Here is a 19,542-nt window from a genome sequence, read left to right as displayed (position 1 = left end):
GTGAACTGTTTACAATTAATGCAAGCATCGTGGGAAGAGTTCCTGGGTCAAAACATCCAGAGGAACCAACATTAAAACGTTCTTTATTTTTTAAGTTGAAAGAACAAATAACGGCTATATTTAATTATACATTTCATCCATCCATTTTCTATAGCGCTTTTAGGGCTTGCAGCTGAGCTGGAGCCTATCCTAGATGACTTTGCCAAGAGCTGTGGTTCATACTGGACTGGTTGCTGGCCAATCGAGTATTAGTTTTATGCTCTTCCAAAAATTATCCCGGACTGATAAAAGATAAGGGTCAAATTATATGGAGGGATTCAGACTGTACCAAAGAGCACAAAAGAACACTACAACTAATAAATAACACACCACATCTCTACCATGCATGTGTTTTTCTTTTATTGTTTCTGTTAATTTGCTTTTGATATTCAACACATTTTTGATATGCTGTCTGTGGAGTTTCTTTACTGAAAACCAACAAACCCCAAAGAGATGTTGTTGTGTTTTTGGACTTTTTCAATTTGATGACACACTAAGCAGTAAGCACTCTATTTCAGTGCTGCTTTTGGCAGGCGGGTTAAACCAGGTATTTGTAATTTTACAAACGCATACCCTTCAAAAGGATGATTTGCCCCGTTGTGGGCATGATCACAGCCAACTTGATTCATTGTCAATCAGACCGACTCCTCTCATTGCAATGGCTGTCTCACATGTATGAATGAAATACAATGACATCCAGAATCTGTCTTCTTGTGCTCCAATCAAATTCACCAAAATTGCTTTAGACCAGTGATTTAACTATTACGCCGGACTTAAATGTGGTCGCAACAGGCGTATAGTTTAGACGTCTTTCCGCCGCAAAAATGTCAGCTGTGCCAGGCACAAGTCAAAGGACACACCCTCGCTACGGAATGGCCAGCGTGGCGCAGAACAGAGGCCAAATCCCCAAACAGGCAAAGCGAGGCTTGCTTCTAGTGTTTTTCCGATACCGAGACTGGTATCGCTAGAGGCCCCGATATTGCATTAAAACAGTGGTATCGGTAACGGTGAGTACTAACAAGTAACATGCCGATACCATTAATTCTGATGCTAAAATAGGATGCAGCATCTTGTGTCTTGCTCATGCACGGCATTCACTGATGTGTGACTTGTTCACTGCATGCCGAGCTAAGATATCCTATTGGCCCTTGAATGCTCTGAACCAATGGCAGGACAGCTTTTTCATCCATCCATTTTCTTAACCGCTTGTCCTCACAAGAGTTGCGGGGGTCGCTGGAGCCTATCCCAGCTGGCTTCGGGCAGTAGGCGGGGTACATCTAAACTGGTTGCCAGCCAATCGCAACAGCTTTTTCATGTTGAGAAAAAAAAAACGTAGGTATCGGTATGGTATCAGCATCTGCTGATACTGCAAAGATGGGTATCGGAATCAGTATCGGGGGCCAAAAAAACGGTATCGGAACAATGCTACTTGCTTCTGCATTAAAATCAGGATACGCCAGAACATCAACTTGCAAAAATAGAGCCCTGAGACGTAAGACACCTGAATTGCTTCCCTTCACTTGCTTTCTATTTTTGAAGTCTCACTGAGAAGATTAATTAAGTTGACATATTTGGACCAAACAAACGATCACTCAATACAGATGAAGTCCTTCAGGAGCTAAAGGAAGCAAGAAAAAAATTGCGCAACCAGTAAGAGGAGATGTGTATGTGGGGGGCAACACTAAGTTACATGAGGCACTGCCATCACTAGGAGGTCTCTGCAGAGTAATTTCCCAGAAAATCAGGCCTTATTTTCCAAATAGTTCCAATGTGAAGAAATACAGGACACTATGATCCAAATGATCTGTAACTAAGTGTGTTTGTGTGTACTAAAGTTGAACTGTTTTTTTTGCACATAGAATGAGTGTGTTTGTGTTTATCAGTTACACACACACACACACACTCACACACAGTCACATAGTCTCTCTCACAGAAACACAAACATACACACATTATGCTTCTTATTGCATGAGAAATATGCAGATATGTTCCACATCAGCAAAAGTTTTATTGTCTACAACCAAATTTCACGAAAACCCAACCATCACATCACTTCTGCATTATTTTTTTTTTACACTGCACACACTAGTTGCCATATTATGTGGGATGCGGACCAAGTTTCTTATCATTTGGGAGTGGTGAGGGGCTGGGCTGGGCATGTGCCGTGCTTGAAGGAGCAGCCGCCCCACTGTCCACCCCTCACCGACAAGGTATGCTGCCATCTAACCCCCCCCCCCCCAAATCTTGCCAACAATATGTTATTTGTGACCTTACTAGTCTAAACATGACATTCTGATGAATATTACATGTGTGGAATATGAGTTGAGCAGCAAAATCCAGCCATTTTGCCACTTGCTGTCGACTGAAGATGACATTAATGTTGCTCGGGTCTCAGGTAACAACCAATCGCAGCTCAGTTTTAGAAATCAGGTGAGCTGTGATTGGTTGTTGCCTGAGCCCCGAGTAACATTGATGTCATCTTCAGTCGACAGCAAGATGGACAAAAACAGCTGGATTTTGCTTCATAACTTATATTTCAAAAATGTAATATTAACCAGAATGTCACGTTTAGACTAGTGAGGTCACATATAACATATTATTGTCAAGAAATGTTTAAGGTTGACTTCCACTTCCACAAAAGTACATTGAGAATAGATGCTACAATAATTTAAAATGGTTTCCCTTATGGGGACCTGATTTTAGGCTCCAGCTCCCTGTGACCCTAAACAGGCTAAGCAGTATACAAAATGGATGGATGGATACTTCATGGGATTCTTTGTTTTCTGCTTTAGTCTAGTCACGTTATTTAATTGGAGTTGGTTAAATGGAATCGTTGCAACTCAGTATGCAAGAATGCAGCCAGGTCATCCATTCAGTTCAAACACTTCCATTGTGTGTGCTTCAAGTGTGCGTGTGTATGTGTACCTCACTGATGATGCCGACAGCACCATGGATTTTGGCCACGTGACCCAAGAGAGCAGGCCATTGTTGTCCGGCAGTCCGGAGCTTTGGCAGACAGCTGACCAGCGAGGAGGGACTGGCTTGAGACACATCCACCAGAGTGCCTAAAATGGACTCAATTAGAGACTGGTTGCCTAGGTAACTGACGAGGGCAGGTACCTGAGGACTCAACATCTGAAAAAGAAGAAGAAGAAAAAAAAAAAAGAGTCATATTCATACTTTTATAATGATTCCAGCAACATAAGGTGATTTTGGTAGTGTGCGGAATGACAAAGCAGAAAGTTGAATGTCTCTTTAAGAGGTGAAAATCAGAGCGAGATGAACAGTGTGGCGACTGATGATAAACAAAGACATGACTGTTGGACCGACTGGAAACGGTCTGTGCAATGAACTGTTCCTCCTCATTATCCACAGCTAAACAGAATTGAATCAGACGATTGCAGAACACCCCCGCTGCTTCAATTTAAGTCACTTCATCTGAATAATCACATTTACATCAAAACAGTACCAACTCCTCGGAACTTCTGTCGAATGTTTTCATATACACACTGAGCTGCGAAATTGAAAGACGCAACACAACATGAGTTCTGTTTGCCGTTACGTGGTGTTTTCACCTGATGCTGAACACAATCAACATCCTTCATGTTAGATTATTCTCTCCTCCAACGCACCTGATTCAAATGATCAGGATCGTTATCAGGCTCCTGCAGCAAAGGTTGCTGATTACCTGATTTGTGTTGGAGGAGGGAAACATCTAAAACATGCAAGACTGCTACCCTCGAGGATCGGAGTTGGAGATTGGTGCATTAGAGTGAGTTAAGACACATTTTAGTACCTGCTATTAGGGATCTGATCCAAGTTATTTTGGATCTTAGTAAATTACGCCCTAATATAAGGTATTTTAGAAAAGTTTTCCCCTTCAATGTGAGCCAGACGATCAACTAGCACATTTTACTTAGAGATCCTGCGGCGTTTGCTTCATTTAGCGAACAAGAAGAGGCAAGAGCTCAAGGGTGTCTTCAAGGGGACCTGTTTTGAAGAAGTGGATGACATTTGTGGATGGCCTTGACGATGGAGGCGAAGAGAGCATAAGCACGTGGCGGAGACTGCTGCGATAATGCGTTAGAATCCAGGGAAGTCACTTTTGAGAAGCCAAACTTGGAATTTGTAGTTTCGATTTGAAATATATATTCTGTGACACAATACCTACCAGAACTAAAGAACTAACAAAACACCTCGTGGTGTGTATTTGTTGCAATTTCTTTAGGGACATTTTATTCAATCAACCTAGCTAGCACATGGATTTATTTTTTACTGGCAGATGGTTGAGTTATGATTAAGTCCTGTGAACTCTGCCACAGTAAATTTTGTAGAGTAAATTTTACCTCTAAACAGTCTTTTTTGGTCCCACTCTAAACTGAGTAAAATTTACACTTGGAAGAGAGTAAACTATTCAGAGTAAAATTTACTCCAAGTATTTTTTAGTGTGTATGGGGGAATGTGCCTATCCCATGAAAAAAAAACATTAAAGATGTTTCCTTCAGAAATTCTACGTACATTTTTGTAAAGAGAGAAATTGACCAAATAGACTCTGTTTAGAGTAAAATTCACTCTACATTGCCTGCACACTCTAAAAACAGTTGGGTCAAAAATGGACCAAACTTTTACTTGGGGGTTAATTCGAACCAACTTTGAGTCAAGAAATGGGTCTTTTAGTGTAAAACAACTCCTAAATATTTGTCAGATCCTTTACTTGGGTCCAAAAATTGGGTAATTTTGCATAAAGAAAGTTGGGTCAAATTGACCCATAAAGTAGATCAGTCCAACCATAATTGGGTTATTTTTGACCTAACTGTTTTTAGAGTGCAAAAATTATTTTGGCAATTATTTTGTTGTCTATGCTTTTGAGCACTGTTGAAGTTTTTTTTTTTTTTTTTTTTTTTTTGCACACACACACGAGTAGTCCTGACATTCAGTCAAGCAACATGCAGAAAATAAATACAATCTCACCAGAGGATGTTGCTCTGCCACCATTTGAAGCAATCTGATCAGGTGTTGTTGTTCTGCGGAATCCAGTTGTGACATTACAGAGGTGAGCTTGCCAAGGTGACGGTGTATGATATCAGATTGTCTGGGGTAGACTGAGGGGAGCACACGGAGGAGCATGTGGTTGCCTGTGGACAGACGTGGAAAGCTACATATTTTGTGTGTGCAAAGAACACAGGTCATCTTTTTATTTGAATCATGCTCAACTGTTACATTCAAGTCAATGCCACCGGATTCCTATAGATAGGTGTGAGTAGTGGATCAGATGAAATCTTAATAGTCGGGTACAAATGTGCTCCTTGCCTAATAAAAGGTGGTTACAAAATGGTTATATCTGAATATGTAACACGTGTTGCTGAAAGCTCTGACTCATGGAAGAATAGACGCACAATTTTACAAACAAGTACACAGCACAACAGCACATGTTGCACTTACCAACCATCTTAAAACAATTTAACGCACTGATTCAACGCAGTTGACTTTTCAAGAGTCAAGCTTTTGTGTCCCACAGAGAACTACATGTAATAAATTGGGCAGGAAATAAAGTACATGTATGTCTTACAGTCAATTATGGGGATTATACAGAATATGTCACAGATGCGCCAGGGTCTGTGACAAATTACAGTGCAGATGTTGGATTTCCTGTATCTGCTGGCGGCCATTGATAATAAGCAAAAAGCTTGTTGAATGGACAGGAACTGAATGATAAATGCACAATAAATGGAAGAGTAAAAAAAAATCTTATAAGACACAGCAACATTTATGGATGTACATCAAATGCAATGCTTAACAAGGCATACTTTTTTTTTTTTTAACAGATCGGCCTTGGTGAATTATTGCACTCTATAAAATAACATTCTAGTCTTGATAGCATTGATAAAAGGCATTTAGTTCTCAGTTGCTATGGTCCTGTAAGTCACTGTTGTTGCGTCATATTGGCTTTTATCCTGTGATTCCTGTCATATAAAATTGTGGCTTGACCGAGCTGGAGTTTCTGAGTTGCACTTTCATCAGTATTTCAAAGTGCTTTAGTTGAGATTTCTTTCAGCACGTTGAGGTTTTCTATCCCTACTTGTCCATGCAAGCTGTTCTTCCATATGTTCGAGGTCCATCCAGCCCTGCTCTCTCTCTCTCTCTCTCTTAATCGAGGTTTCTAAGTCAAGTTTTCTTGGTAAGCTATTTTTTCAAGGCCTTCTGAATCCAGCACTGCTTTCTGTTGTTACTTTGTTTTACTCTGTTTCACAAATCCCATGTCTTGATTGCGCTTGGTTCCTAACCCACGTGACATGATTATTGTAAATTAGCCTCAAGGAACTGATCCCCCCCCCCCCCCCCCATGCGTCAACAACTGCCTTGCAGGCTACGATTCCAATCAATTTAACTCATAAATTCATTAAAAAAATAAAATAAAATAAAAGATTATTAAAAATTAGGGGTGACGGGCGTTATTTTTTTTAAAATTGTAATTAATCGCATGACTTCACTAGTTAACTCACGATTAATCACAAAATTGATATATGTTCTAAATGTACAATAAAAAAAATGCTAGGTTTTCATACTCTTGTTAACAAAAGTGAATTTTTTTTAAACTAATAGAAATAGTTTAAATGATTTTTTGATGTTTATAGCCATCAATTGCAATGAATGAATTAAAAAAAAAAAGAAAACATTATAAAAAATTTGGGGCGTCAGGCGATAACAATTTGTAATCATAATTAATCGCATGACTTCACTAGTTAACTCACCATTAATCACACATTTTAAATCTGTTCTAAATGTACAATAAAAAAAATGCTAGGTTCTCATACTCTTGTTAACAAAAGTATGAAAAAAATTTAAACTAATAGAAATAGTTAAAATGATTTTTTTACGTCTATAGCCGTCAATGGCAGTGAATGAGTTAAACAGAAGTTCTCAACAATCCCTGAAAGTTTGAAGAATATAACTACTAGTAGCGTTTCAAATAATTGACACTGAGAATGTTGAGAACTCATGTGCTTCCATGTGCTAAGGCAGCACACACTTTATGAAACTGTTCATGGCCCAAATTAAATACATAATGTGTTTAAATATAATCTATTGTCCAGTTGCTTTACGTTTTACATCAAGGTTATAACTCATCTTACCAAACTGCTGCTTTCAATATAAACACACACACACACACACACACACACACACACACACACACACACACACACACACACACACACACACACACACACACACACACACACACACACACACACACACACACACACACAAAACTGTGGGAAGGTTACCCATAAATATCAAAAGGATGCATCAGTCATACTTGTTAGTCCAATTCCCCCGTCCAGTACACTTAAGACCCAGCTCTTCATAGAATTAGACACATACTGCACAGGTCATGTACAGACAACGCTTTTTATAGCCATAAGGCTGAAGCTAAAGCTGAAGCATTTATGGGACTCTTCTGAGGAATTTTAAGGGTCCGCACAGGAACACGTTGTGGGGGATTTTAAGAGTTAGGCTTTTGGCCCCACGGGCACGCACACATCTAAACACATGGAGCACATGTGGGAGAATAATATATACACTGTGAAAACTTGCAACATTTCCCTTTTAAGCTCTGCATACACCGAAGGATTTCTGAGGTGTTGTTTTTAAATCCCAACTCACACTTTAACAGTAAATCTCCCCCACTATATGTTGCTGTTGGTGCTGGTCCATTTATTACCTGAAGATGTCACTAGTGTGTCTTATTGTTTGCACTGAAAACCAAATAGAAACACAGACGTTCATCTTTCATGCCATCTTGGGATTGGATGTTCTCTCTCGCTGCCAGTCGCTTCTCGGTTTCCGTGTACAATGATAAACTAACAGTGACTCACAGCACCTGAAATCGGTACGATTCAAAATTGAGTCAAGGAACTTTTTTTTTTTTACTGTAACCTGCTTTACTCACGTGTGGAATTTGACCTGTCCAACCCTAATTGACATAACTGGGGGCCTTTCCCAGCTGACTGGGTGAGAGGTGGGAGTCACCCTGGGCTGGTCGCCAGACAAATGCACACGAAAGGTGACATGTATTTAGATAATTACATAATGGGAAGAAAAACACTGAAAATTACTGTGGTAACAAAACCACGAAATGACAAAATCATTAAGTTAAAATTGTGCATACAAACAATTAGAGCTGTCTTCAAATTTTGATTTATGAAGACATGCGCTGTACGTGAACGCCACGTGTGTTCTTCTCTCAGACCACAGCCACATGTTTGGGCTTCTCTGCTTATTTTTGAAATAATAAAGTCTCACATTTAATATACAACATATTTGCTAGCTTGTCTCCAAGTTGCTTGACATGGGCCATAAATTAGGATTGTTTGCTCTTTCTCTGACATTCTGCAGAAATGTCTAATATATATCAACTTTAAACGTCATCCATTCATTGCAGTTGACTTGTTGCGCAAGAGAAATTATGCTACAAAATAAAGTTGTATGTGCTCAGAATCTTCAGAGAAGTGAAACTTTGAACGTGTGTAAATGTGACTTCTGTCGTCAATTTAATTAGCGGTTGTACAATTTGGAATTTCAACACAATTTGGAAAAATACGTAGACCTCTAAACCCTGAAATTCAAACGAGCCTCAGGCGTAATGTCACTTAAGTCATCCCATCGTGCCTGACCTCAGTTTAGTGAGCATCGAAACGCAATTGAAATTTACGGCCTTCTCAAAATATGTCAACATAACAGCCATTAATGTCTAAACCGCTGGCAACAAAAGTGAGTGAAAATGTCCAAATAGCCCCCAAAGTGTCAACAATTTGTGTGACCACCATTATTTACCAGAGCTGCCCAAGTTGCCACTGGAATCCTCTTCCACTCCTCCAAGACATCATTACAGTAGGTGGCTTTGAGTTTCGGTCTGGGATGGCTGTTTGTACCCCACAATTATATTGTTGGGAAACCACTCTGCGGCCCGGTTTCTAAAGGGACGGGTTCGTGCTCTGCTTCAGTATGTCAGGAGGCCCACTGTAAATGCTTCCAGTAATCCATGTCTTTAGTAATCTCATGATGTACTCAGCAGTATAGAGGTTATTGGCTGTATGGAGGTATTTTCAGGGGTCAGGGGTTAACAATGACTACTTTATGGCAAAGTTTCTTCTGTATTGTCCCATGAAAAGTTATAATAAAAGTATTTACAATAATGTGAGTGTGTCATTTTGTGGGATACTGTACTATACCATTCCATGTATTCCCATTGCGACCAATGTTATGTTTTTAAAATATACAATACAGAGGTAAAATCCTGTATACGGTATATTAATATATCACACTTGATCATTCTTAGTCCAGATTGAATAAATTATATTTTTCTTTCAGCTACAAAGCATTCAGCCACGTTAAAATAAAATAAGGAATCTTGTATGTATAAAGTATGGAACAACCTGTGATGCAACACAATGGGTCAGCATTTCATCCTGCTGTGTCAGCAGTGACTGAACATGAAAACAGTTTTTTAGTGCCACTTTCCATCATTTCAGCGTGAGTCAGCATCGTCAGGAAGTAAAGGAAAACTTTAGTTATCTTTCCAACATCTAATTTACACATTCATAGCAAGAGTGTGACTTGTTTTGATTGCTGCATATGAGACTGCAACAGCCAGTAGCCTAACAGTTTATGTTAAATCTCAAATTGGGCAAAAAGAGAATAGTCAGATGTGTAAATTGTAACATAAAGGACATTTACAACGTGGAAAGCGTGTACCTGAGCAAGCGGCTTCTCCCAACTATAGTATAGTATTATGGCAAAATTCTGTCTATTGGGAACTTTTTTTTCATGCTGCACTTACGTTATATAGCATACCAATATGAGATAATACAAAAATTGCCAACCTTACTGTTAGAAATAAACAGCACAAAACTGCTAGTGTCACATCAAAATATACGCAACAAAAAAAGATCAAGAAGCTGAACTTTACGGTAGTATTAATTTACGTATTGAATTTTTGATCCCACCTCATTGGCAAAGTAGATACACTGTTTTTAATGGATGTTTCCAAGGCACAAAAATGAGGTTGACACCCCTGTTCTAAGGTAACGTAAACTACAATTGAACAGCAACATTTACAACACAATTCATGATAGATCATGAAACCACTAATTTATTCCACCCAGCTAATGATCAGGTACAATACACAAATACGCAAAGACTAAATAGACACAGAGAAAGGCCAAATCTTCAGATCCCATGAGGAAGTCATTAGGTCCATCCGCTACACCAAACACACAAAGGTATACACACGCACACAATAAAACATACAGTCCCTACAGCTGTATACATAACCAACAGCAGAAAACAGTGAGGCCATTTAAAAATTCATTTAGAAAACGGTCTCTCTTTCACACAAGAGCACACAAACTCTGCATGGGTCAAAAATCAATCTCTCTCTCTTCTTCCATTACCTATTTCCCCTCCTCCCTGTGTGTGAGTCGCTGCAGCGGCAGTAATATCTGATTACGACATAGAGGCTACCTCCAACGACGTATTACTCACTGCCTCGCCGTATTTGCTCTCAGGCTGGGGCACTGCTCACATTTCAACAGCACAAAGAAGTACGTTTTGAAGTTAGGAAAATGCTCTGGTTGCATTTTAATGTGGCCATTTTTAAAATGCAGCATGAAATGAAATAAAATGTACTACAAGATAGAGTCATAGATGACTTCTTCCAGGCAGGCTAAACAAAGTAGGGGAGTGATAGTAATGGTACATGGAACAATTATCTTCGATGTGCAATAATTGTGTAATATTGGGGTAAAAAAAAAAAAATACTCCACAAAAAATGCCATTTGATAAAGCCCACATTGTGCAAAAACATGTGGAACTAAAAGTCCACAAATTCCAATATTGAATAATACACATATTCAATGGTTGCATCATATATTTTGACAGACTTCCTACAGCAACTGGATGACTTTATAAAAAGAGAAAAGGAATAAAGTTCCCTACCCCTTCTGTATGTTACTACTACCATACAAAAGAGTGAAAATAGGTAATTTCGAAAAAAAACTGTGCTATGTGGGATGCTGTCAACTTCCAATTTGTTTGTATTATGACACCATTTTTCCACAAGAAATGATCATAAACCCGTCCCATCTTTGTAAAACCCTCATGTGATTGGGCAAGTAGCGGCGTCTGTGTCAACACTTCACACGAAGCAGAAGGGGCAAAGGGGGGTTTCAGTCATGCACACCAACTGGGGCAAAGGAGGGGCCAGACTGCATATTGCTATATGGTGAGAGAACACATGCAACTAAAGTGAAAACAAAAATGGCATCAAAACACAAAGTAATAAGTGGACAGATTTTAAAGGTAAGAGTTCAAGGACAGAGTGCAGACTTTGCAAAAGAAAAATGTAATTTACTCTGATGTGAAATGTAAACATTATGCCAACCACTGTTAATATGATAATGAAGGCTTCTGAAGTCTTGCGTGACGGATGACCTATTTTTCCCCCAAAAGGTGAAAGTCTCATTTGAAGATCGCTGTAGAATTTATGTTGACGTCTGATAATATTTACAGTTTTGGCTCAAACTCAAGTAGAAAGTATTTACAACCTTCCTTTCTTCTGAAAGCAGTATTTCATAATAATCATTATCAGTGGTAATGAAAAGGATGGGGGCCAAAGTGCTGACCATATCATCTCTAAAGGTGGCTTCAAATAGTTAAGACTCTTACAATTAAGAATCTCCCCATAAACTGATGTAAAACCTGTAATTATGTTTCATTATAGCCGTGACCTGCAGGAGATTTATGTACATGTCAACAGCTTATAGACAAATGCAGTTAAGTCAATGGGTAGCTCTCCCATAGTGCAGTTGACTAATTGAAAACAAACAAGTTGTGCGTGAGTTGAATTCAACAAGGCCCATTCTTTGACTCTGAATCTGGCTGGACTAGACGACACTGCTCGGCTTCCTGCCAAGCATTGCTCAGCATTTAACAAGAAAGAATGGGAGCGGTAGAAAGGAGGAGGGGGAGGATGTGGAGGGGGAGGAACAAATGTTGCATGAGGTATCAGGGAGGGAGTGCTTGAAAAAGAGAGTGGTGGACCGTAGAAAGTGCGAGACCGGAGGGGACCACGGTGACTGACAGAGCATTTCCTCACATGCACGCACAAACAAAGAGAAACACAAGGAGGCAAGGCATTTTCCGCACACATCTGTTTTAGTCTCCCACCTGTGCACACTCACTCACACATACGCATACACACACAGCAGAGCAGTATGTTGTACTGGAAGCTCCCCCTGGCAGTGGGTGCCTGGTCGATGTGTGTGTGTCTGACTCTGACCTATGACGACGATATCGAAGTCAACTATGCCGACACCTATTACAACGAAATCACTGAGGAGGAGGCACCAGAACGTAAGTGTTACATTTTCCCCAATGAATTCCGTATTTTAATGCTTTTATTTGATTCTGTTTTTTCATATTCTAATAACTGTTATGTTACAGCAATGGCTGTTACTAGTTCATCTAGCAGTAATATAAGGGCGCATAAGAGGGCTATGTAATTTGTTTTGTGATTCATTAGAATTATATTGCTGTTTAGATTGTACTACAGCGAAAGCTCCAAAATTGCACCAAAAGAAGAAAAAAAAGCATCAGAGGTTGAACAGATCTTTATCAATGGCTATTTGTGCCAACACAGTACTAGTAGTGGTAAGGAAGAAAATTGTAAAAAAAAATAAAATAATAATAATAATAAATAAATAAAAAAGCTTTGCATGGGGAATTGGACTTGTACATCATACCTAGCAAAAACAACGCAATCATAAAGCTGAAGATCTTATGGTGCATTTCAACTGATTGGCTAATGTACAACACTTAATCTATTCTAGCAGTAACCATAAAATGCCAATAGGGGGCGGTGTTGCTTGTCAAACACCTCCTTGTTACCTCTGCATTACGATTTTGTCAGGTGTCTTCAAAGGGTGAATAGACATAATGCAGAGACTTCCCTTTATATTTGTATTGTACCAAAAAAACAAAACGTACTTTTGTCCATCCATTGAGCACAAAACAATGAGAGGAAAAAGAATAAAAAGCAAAAGTCTGGTTTGAAAGTTCAACACTGCATTCAGGTGTGAGAAAGCTGTTAATTGTTATCTTTATATTTTATCGCATTCATATTAGCTGACTAGTTGATTAGTTGATATTAGTTGACTTGGAAAAGGTACAGGTACTTAAACGTGGAGTCTTGGACCAAAATAAAATAAATAAAACATTACTCTCAGATGCTAGAATGTGATGCTAGAATGTAGATGTAATGCTCGTGTGACCGTGTGCGTGCACGCGCACACAGCTTGAATTTTGCATGTTTGTTGATTTAAACCTAGCGGGAGTTCTCAGTTAAACAGCAGCAAACGTCGCTCCAGGAACAACCTAGTTTTTATAAAGCTGAATGAAGCTCATTTAGTGTACTATGAGACCACTAGAAGTGTGTGTAATAATGAGGAAAAACTAGTCACACCAAAAGAAAAAAAGTGAAATTATTGAAGTAAGGAATTTTAACTCTGGGAAGCATGTAGTGTTTAATCACACCTTGCCTGCTTACTGTCTCATCCCCACGATTCTAAGTCATGTAATGAGTTGAAGATCAAAATTATGTAATTTCATTCACAGACCCACTGAAACCTACTATAAATATTTATCTGACCTACTTTTGTAAGTCACTGTAAGCAGCTAGAGCAGAATGCCTCAAGGGTTTTTTTCCCCCCTTCATTTTTCTCTCTGTCAGAATTCACCACCCAAAAACGTACCTTTGACTTGTAACTACAGGAACCAGATTATTTTAAGGTTGTTCTGGAGGTAGTAATGAATGATGTCTCTTGAGTGGGTCCAACTAAGGAGGCAAGGAAAAAATGCTGGGTGGAGGAGACCATAAGTGCTATTCAAAACAGTTCGCAGGTGTAATATGTTGACGTAATTTCTTCAAAACACCCCAAAGATGGAGAACTAAAGAACACTTTTCACTCTGAAGTTTGTACCACTTAAAAGTTAGCTGATTAATCTGCGCCCCGAATGCTACATTTTTCTTAGCTTTTGGCTTTGATATGATCATATTTCCATCAATTGAAAATGTCAAATCTTGCCCAGTCAAACATCATTATGTTAATTAGGCGTAGCTCCCAAAACATTACAGTGGGTGCGGTGCGTACTGTAGCTTTACACTTGATGGGTGGGCAAGCACCTCCGTAACTGTTACAGTTGTCTGGCTTCCAAATGCTTTACGTAGTCATGTTGACACTGGTCCATGTAGTTTTCATAGTTCTGCTCAACGGACCCCAACCACACCAGAGTGTGTTTGCAAGACCACCTTTTAAAGCTGACTGGGTCCATTTGTTTGGTGCACCCCAGGGTTTGGATGATCACCAGAATTCCTTTTAACCAAACAAAACTTGTCAACGGTTAACGCACCCTCGATGTCAGACAATGGACTTAGGTCATTCACAACTTCAAAGTGCTTTGGTACACAGCAGTAGAAAAATTACTCACACTCCCATTTTGTTCTACCCCACATGCCTTTTTGTACTTCAAGACAAAAGACATTTCACTAGAACATTTGCAGGAAGAATTTGTTAACTAACTAGGTTGTGCTTTCTCATTCCATTGTCTGTCTCTAGCCACACCGAGTGCTGCCCCCTGTAGTTCTCCAGACCTCACTAAATGGGACAAAATCTTCTCAATGCTGGAGAATAGCCAGATGAGGGAGAACATGCTTCTCCAGTATGCCGATGACATTGTCAAAGTGGAGATGGGGTCTCTGCGTGGGGAAATACTCAGGTCAGTTGGATGACTGAACGAGATGTTGATGCAACAAAGGTCCTGCTGACAACAAGTATCAGAATCCTGTTGAATAACATCTGGTATTTTACAATTTCCAAAGAGATGATCACTTGAGTCATCCAAATGTTATGGCGTCATTATATTTAGTCATAATGGATTGAGGTTACTCCATTCTGATCCTTGATGTTGTTTCCGTTGGCTAGGTTTGTGGCCCAATATGGTGGCTCATGTGGGGTTGCAGTGGAGACCGCCGGAAGGAGGATGGCCTTGCAGTTGGAAGGAAGACTAAGGGAATCCCTGGAACGATTAAAATTTGGAGATTACGTTTCCACTGCTGGTGGTAATTCTGTTGGGAATTCAAACAACCTTGAGGCAATGCTACAACAGCTTCTCTCGGCCACACGAAGCCAAGCGACCCGACTTGGCAAGCTAGAAACAAGCTGCTTCAACAACCCAGAAGGTGCGAAAGCAACATCGCAACTTCCACAGGGTGGAAGAGCTAGTCATAGAGAACAGGAGGTTACAACACAGGAAGTTGCTTGGGAGGCAGCTTTGGCTGTGCTGCAGCAGACAAGAATGGAGATCCAGGAGGTACTAAGTTCATCACGGCACAGACACCTGCCTGCAGGTAAACTGTCGGTTGTCTAATCTTTCCCCTTTAGAATACCAGAATATGTCCTAATTTGTCTCTCTTTGGGTTTGCCTTCATTTTTTTTTAACTTGACATCCAAATTTACATAAACTTTCTTGACACATTCAGGTCATTCTTCAAATCCAATTATCAGAGACCCCCACCCCACTCACCCCCCACCCAACTCACCCCTTTTTTTCTCTGTTGTTTGTCTACAGGCAATATAAGCCCCTTCTTTTATATTTGCTGACAGTATTGTCCGATGATATAGTATAGTTAACCTTTCCAAGGTTCATCAACTTATTTTTGGTACCTAAACATAGTTACGTAGCATATTACGTTTATATGCACAGTGCACTCGGAAATTACAATCTCCACCCCAAAACATGCATCCATCAATTGGAAATTAAACAGCACCCATACTGAATTGGCAAAGAACAAACACCACTCAAATGCATCAAACCTTCATCCACCAATTAGAAATGACAGAACTACCAATATTGAACTGGCAATGAACAAAAATACCTTCAAAATGGTTTCAGTCCAAACTTTTTCTTTCAATCTTTTCAGCATGGTACCATTATGATTCAGTTTGAATTAATGAAAGGGTTGAGATATAACACACAAGAGGGAGACGTGCTCACAAGACGATCATGATAAACCCACACCACAAACCCTGGGGACAAACAGAATCAAATGGGAATCATCATGAGAACACCCAGTATGTCCAAAATGTACTCTTTCACTAATATTACAAGAGTGGCAGAGAACAACCATCTAAATTTGGATTTTAGCTATACAATTATATTTTCAATCGATAGGATAGAATGAGATTGCCATTACATATTTCCACAAATAATATGTAACTCTTCAGTTGGTAAATGACATCATTATGACATCCTTTTTTTTTGAGGGGGGAATCAACTTCCACATATGACTTTTGATTTGTGTCATATTTGATACATCCAGTCATAATGCTTTCAATTTGTACATTTATAACTGTCAAAAATATAACAATAATAAACAGACATATCAAACATATTAGTCTTTCCAAAAATCAGAAAGAACATTTCCCACTATTAATAAGTCCAGGTGTCTCTCTTTACTCAATTGGGGCGATCTCGCAAGGCTGCTGGAAACCCCATCAGCTGGATGACACTGCCCTCTAACGGATTATCCGTGCAATGTATGTGTCAGATCTTATACGTCGGGGTTTTAATGGGGGAAAAAATATTATACTCATGAAATAGAGGGCTCAAAATGTCTTGTATTTATTATGATACGTTTGGCTTTATAGGGTTAAAAACAATAAAACTACCATTATCTTTTTTACTTTTACTTGAATGCATGTAAAGAAAAGTCTTACTAGGGTGTCAGAGACCTCTTCAACTTCATGGAATTGGTCTTTGTTCCATCTGCACTCATCCATTTTTAACAGTCATAAAGTACTATATGTGAACATGACTGCACTGGGTATCATCAGATGATAGATTAATTCCTTCCTGATCTCTATTACACCCTCTTGCCACGCAGGTAATGAGATGGCAATCCTCTTCCCCATGCGTTCCCGTCGCATCTACGCTTCAGTGATACCAGATATCCCTCTTTCACTGTCCGCCTTCACTGTCTGCCTGTGGGTGAAGCCAGTCTCAGTCTCCAACAAAACTGTTCTGTTATCTTACGGTAACCGTCGCAACCCCTATGAGATCCAACTCCTGCTCAGCCACACTTCAGCCCTGTTCACCATAGGAGGAGAGACTCACCTGGTGGAGGCACGGGGTGTCGTCAAGCCAAAAGGTCCAACGGAATGGCTCCACCTATGTGGGTCATGGTCCTCTGAGCAGGGCCTGGCATCCTTGTGGGCAGGCGGGAAAAAGGTTGCTTCCACACCGGGAGTGGCAGAAGGACACATCCTGCCAGACGGAGGCTCACTCCAACTGGGACAGGAAAGGAATGGTTGCTGCCCTCTGACCCCGAGCAGCAGCGGGAACGGGGTGCCAGGGTTTGAGGCAGGGTTTGATCCCAAGCTGGCATTCGCAGGAACAATGACAGGAGTGAACATGTGGGACAAAGTGCTGCCGGAGGAGAAGATTTCCCAGATGGCTTTGAAAGAAGGCCAAGGATGCGAGCAGAGGGGGAACATCGTGGCGTGGGGTGTGACGGAGATGGTGCCACATGGAGGCGCTCTATTCATCAACTAAAATAGACTCCCTGACATTCATCAGCATTGCCCTTGCCTATCACAAACTTTTTAATTGCTCTTATGCTAAAACTGAGGAGACTTTCACTTTGTGCAAATATTTCAATGTTTATTTTTATACCACAATCATTTCAATTAAAGGCCATTTCTCACACTGGCTGCTCGCTGCAACACACAAACACTGTCAAGCATTCATCTTGAAAAACGTGTGTTAGCAGGAAACATGCTGCAAGCAATGTTTACCAAAGACCTAATTAGGGTGAAAGAAAGAGTCCATTGTGAAAGTGAGCAAGAACTGAGCCAATAAATAAAATAACTCAGCAGACACAAGAGAGGGTAACTAGAGGTAAAATAATAATAATAAACAAATAAATAAATAATCAATGTCATTGTAGAGTCATTTATTTACTTTTATTGAAACTTTTGCTGCATTTTTGTCTAGTTTTGTCATAGATAGCAAAAATCCACCTTTTGGCATGTCAAACTTGGTATTTGCTTTCCTATACTAAGAGTCATATAGAGTCATTAAGAAGTACCATGTAAAGAGCTTTGTGATGTAATGAGCCTTACAACATGTAATCTATCCAATACTTGTGAGTGAGAAAACTGCTGTGCATGTTTCCTGCCAAGCATAGCCAACTCTAGAAATAACTATTTTGCATAGTTCCATTTTCTTTCACTTTTCTCATCACCAAGCTCAGTCAGTCCCTTGCATTGCTTTGTACTCATCAACATGTTTACATTCATATTAGTCATTCTATGTCTGCATTGTCAGCCCATTCAGTACTTTTTACACATAGTGTAATATATGATTATCTGATATTTTTTTTGTAATGCAGTTACATTGTTTTATTTGTCATTTGACGTTGAATTTTTATATTTTATTTACTGTCAATTGAATATGGTTTCCCTGGTAATGTCAACGGGTGAAAATGAATGTATTTTGTACATAAATGTATTTTGAACGCAGAATGTGGTTTGAATAAAACTATAACATTGTATTTGTTTGCCCAAGTGTTTGGTTTCTGAGAGAAACATTTCCTTTTGTGGCTAAAAGATGGATTTTCAAAAGATATTCTGACCCTGATCCTTCTGACCTAAAGATGATTGCAGTGGACATGACACATATCTAAACCAATAAAACACATAATTTGGATGATGTCAACATCAGTAAAAAATAAATAAAATCATAATAATAAAAAAAAATTAAAAAAATGCCCAGCAGAAAAAAAATAGGGTCTGAAGGGGTTAAAAACTCAACAAGCACAGGAAAAAAAATACTAAAATAGTATAACAAATAATTGATGGATTAATTTATTTTCTATACTTTACATCAGCCAATCGTAGATCGCAGAGCAGTAATACAATATAAAATATAGTGTAGTATTTTTACTGTATACAATTAGATAATATGAAAATAATTAGGCTATTATACAGATTTGTGAACTATAACAAGTTTGTGTGCTGTTGTCACAGGCTAAAATGCAATTAAAAAATATATATTTAAGGCCCTTGGAGCATTTATTTAATACACTGTATTTTATGTCAAAGCCATTTCAGCATTGATCTGTTTTGGCATTTATTCAATATCCTTGATATCCATTTTTTTATTCTCTCATACAACATAGTATGTACCTTTATCTGAAGAGTTAATAATTATGGATGGCTCGTAAGTAAATAAAAGCAAATATGATGGACGAAGACCATTTAAAGCTTTAAAAACCAATGAAAGCCAATAAAATGAATGCTCAAAGGGCTTTCGAACCGCCTGGTCTCGGCCTCAAGACAAAGTAGGATAGACGTGTTTGTTAGCTGAGCAGTCAAGAAGTCGAAG

General features: G+C 39.3%; 2 protein-coding genes across 2 annotated transcripts in view; one reads left to right on the top strand and one right to left on the bottom strand.

Moving 5' to 3' along the window:
- The window catches only part of veph1 (ventricular zone expressed PH domain-containing 1), a 56,494-nt gene that overhangs the window by 23,310 nt on the left and 13,642 nt on the right, over window positions 1–19,542 (bottom strand). The window contains exons 5-6 of the mRNA XM_086081135.1: window positions 5,011–5,174; window positions 2,965–3,174 (exon numbers count right to left, since the gene is read on the bottom strand). Coding sequence (XP_085937261.1) covers window positions 2,965–3,174; window positions 5,011–5,174 — 374 coding nt within the window. The remainder of the gene's footprint in view (window positions 1–2,964; window positions 3,175–5,010; window positions 5,175–19,542) is intronic.
- Window positions 12,147–18,709, top strand: ptx3a (pentraxin 3, long a). The gene is made up of 4 exons (XM_086081587.1): window positions 12,147–12,453; window positions 14,715–14,874; window positions 15,081–15,505; window positions 17,042–18,709. The coding sequence occupies exons 1-4, from the start codon at window positions 12,315–12,317 to the stop codon at window positions 17,707–17,709; spliced, it is 1,392 nt and encodes a 463-aa protein (XP_085937713.1). The 5' UTR covers window positions 12,147–12,314; the 3' UTR covers window positions 17,710–18,709.

Source organism: Leptonotus elevatus, chromosome 7 (genome assembly GCF_054856555.1).
Source record: "Leptonotus elevatus isolate MCC_2025b chromosome 7, RoL_Lele_1.0, whole genome shotgun sequence".
NCBI classification, from domain to species: Eukaryota; Metazoa; Chordata; class Actinopteri; order Syngnathiformes; family Syngnathidae; genus Leptonotus; species Leptonotus elevatus.
This window is presented reverse-complemented; position numbering and strand designations above follow the sequence as displayed.

Excerpts from the sequence above, each read along its gene's own strand:
- ptx3a (XM_086081587.1), top strand. The coding sequence starts at position 12,315 with ATGTTGTACTGGAAGCTCCCCCTGGCAGTGGGTGCCTGGTCGATGTGT. Across the intron at positions 12,454-14,714 it reads TGAGGAGGAGGCACCAGAAC|CCACACCGAGTGCTGCCCCC; the intron begins GTAAGTGTTACA and ends GTCTGTCTCTAG. Across the intron at positions 14,875-15,080 it reads CTGCGTGGGGAAATACTCAG|GTTTGTGGCCCAATATGGTG; the intron begins GTCAGTTGGATG and ends TCCGTTGGCTAG.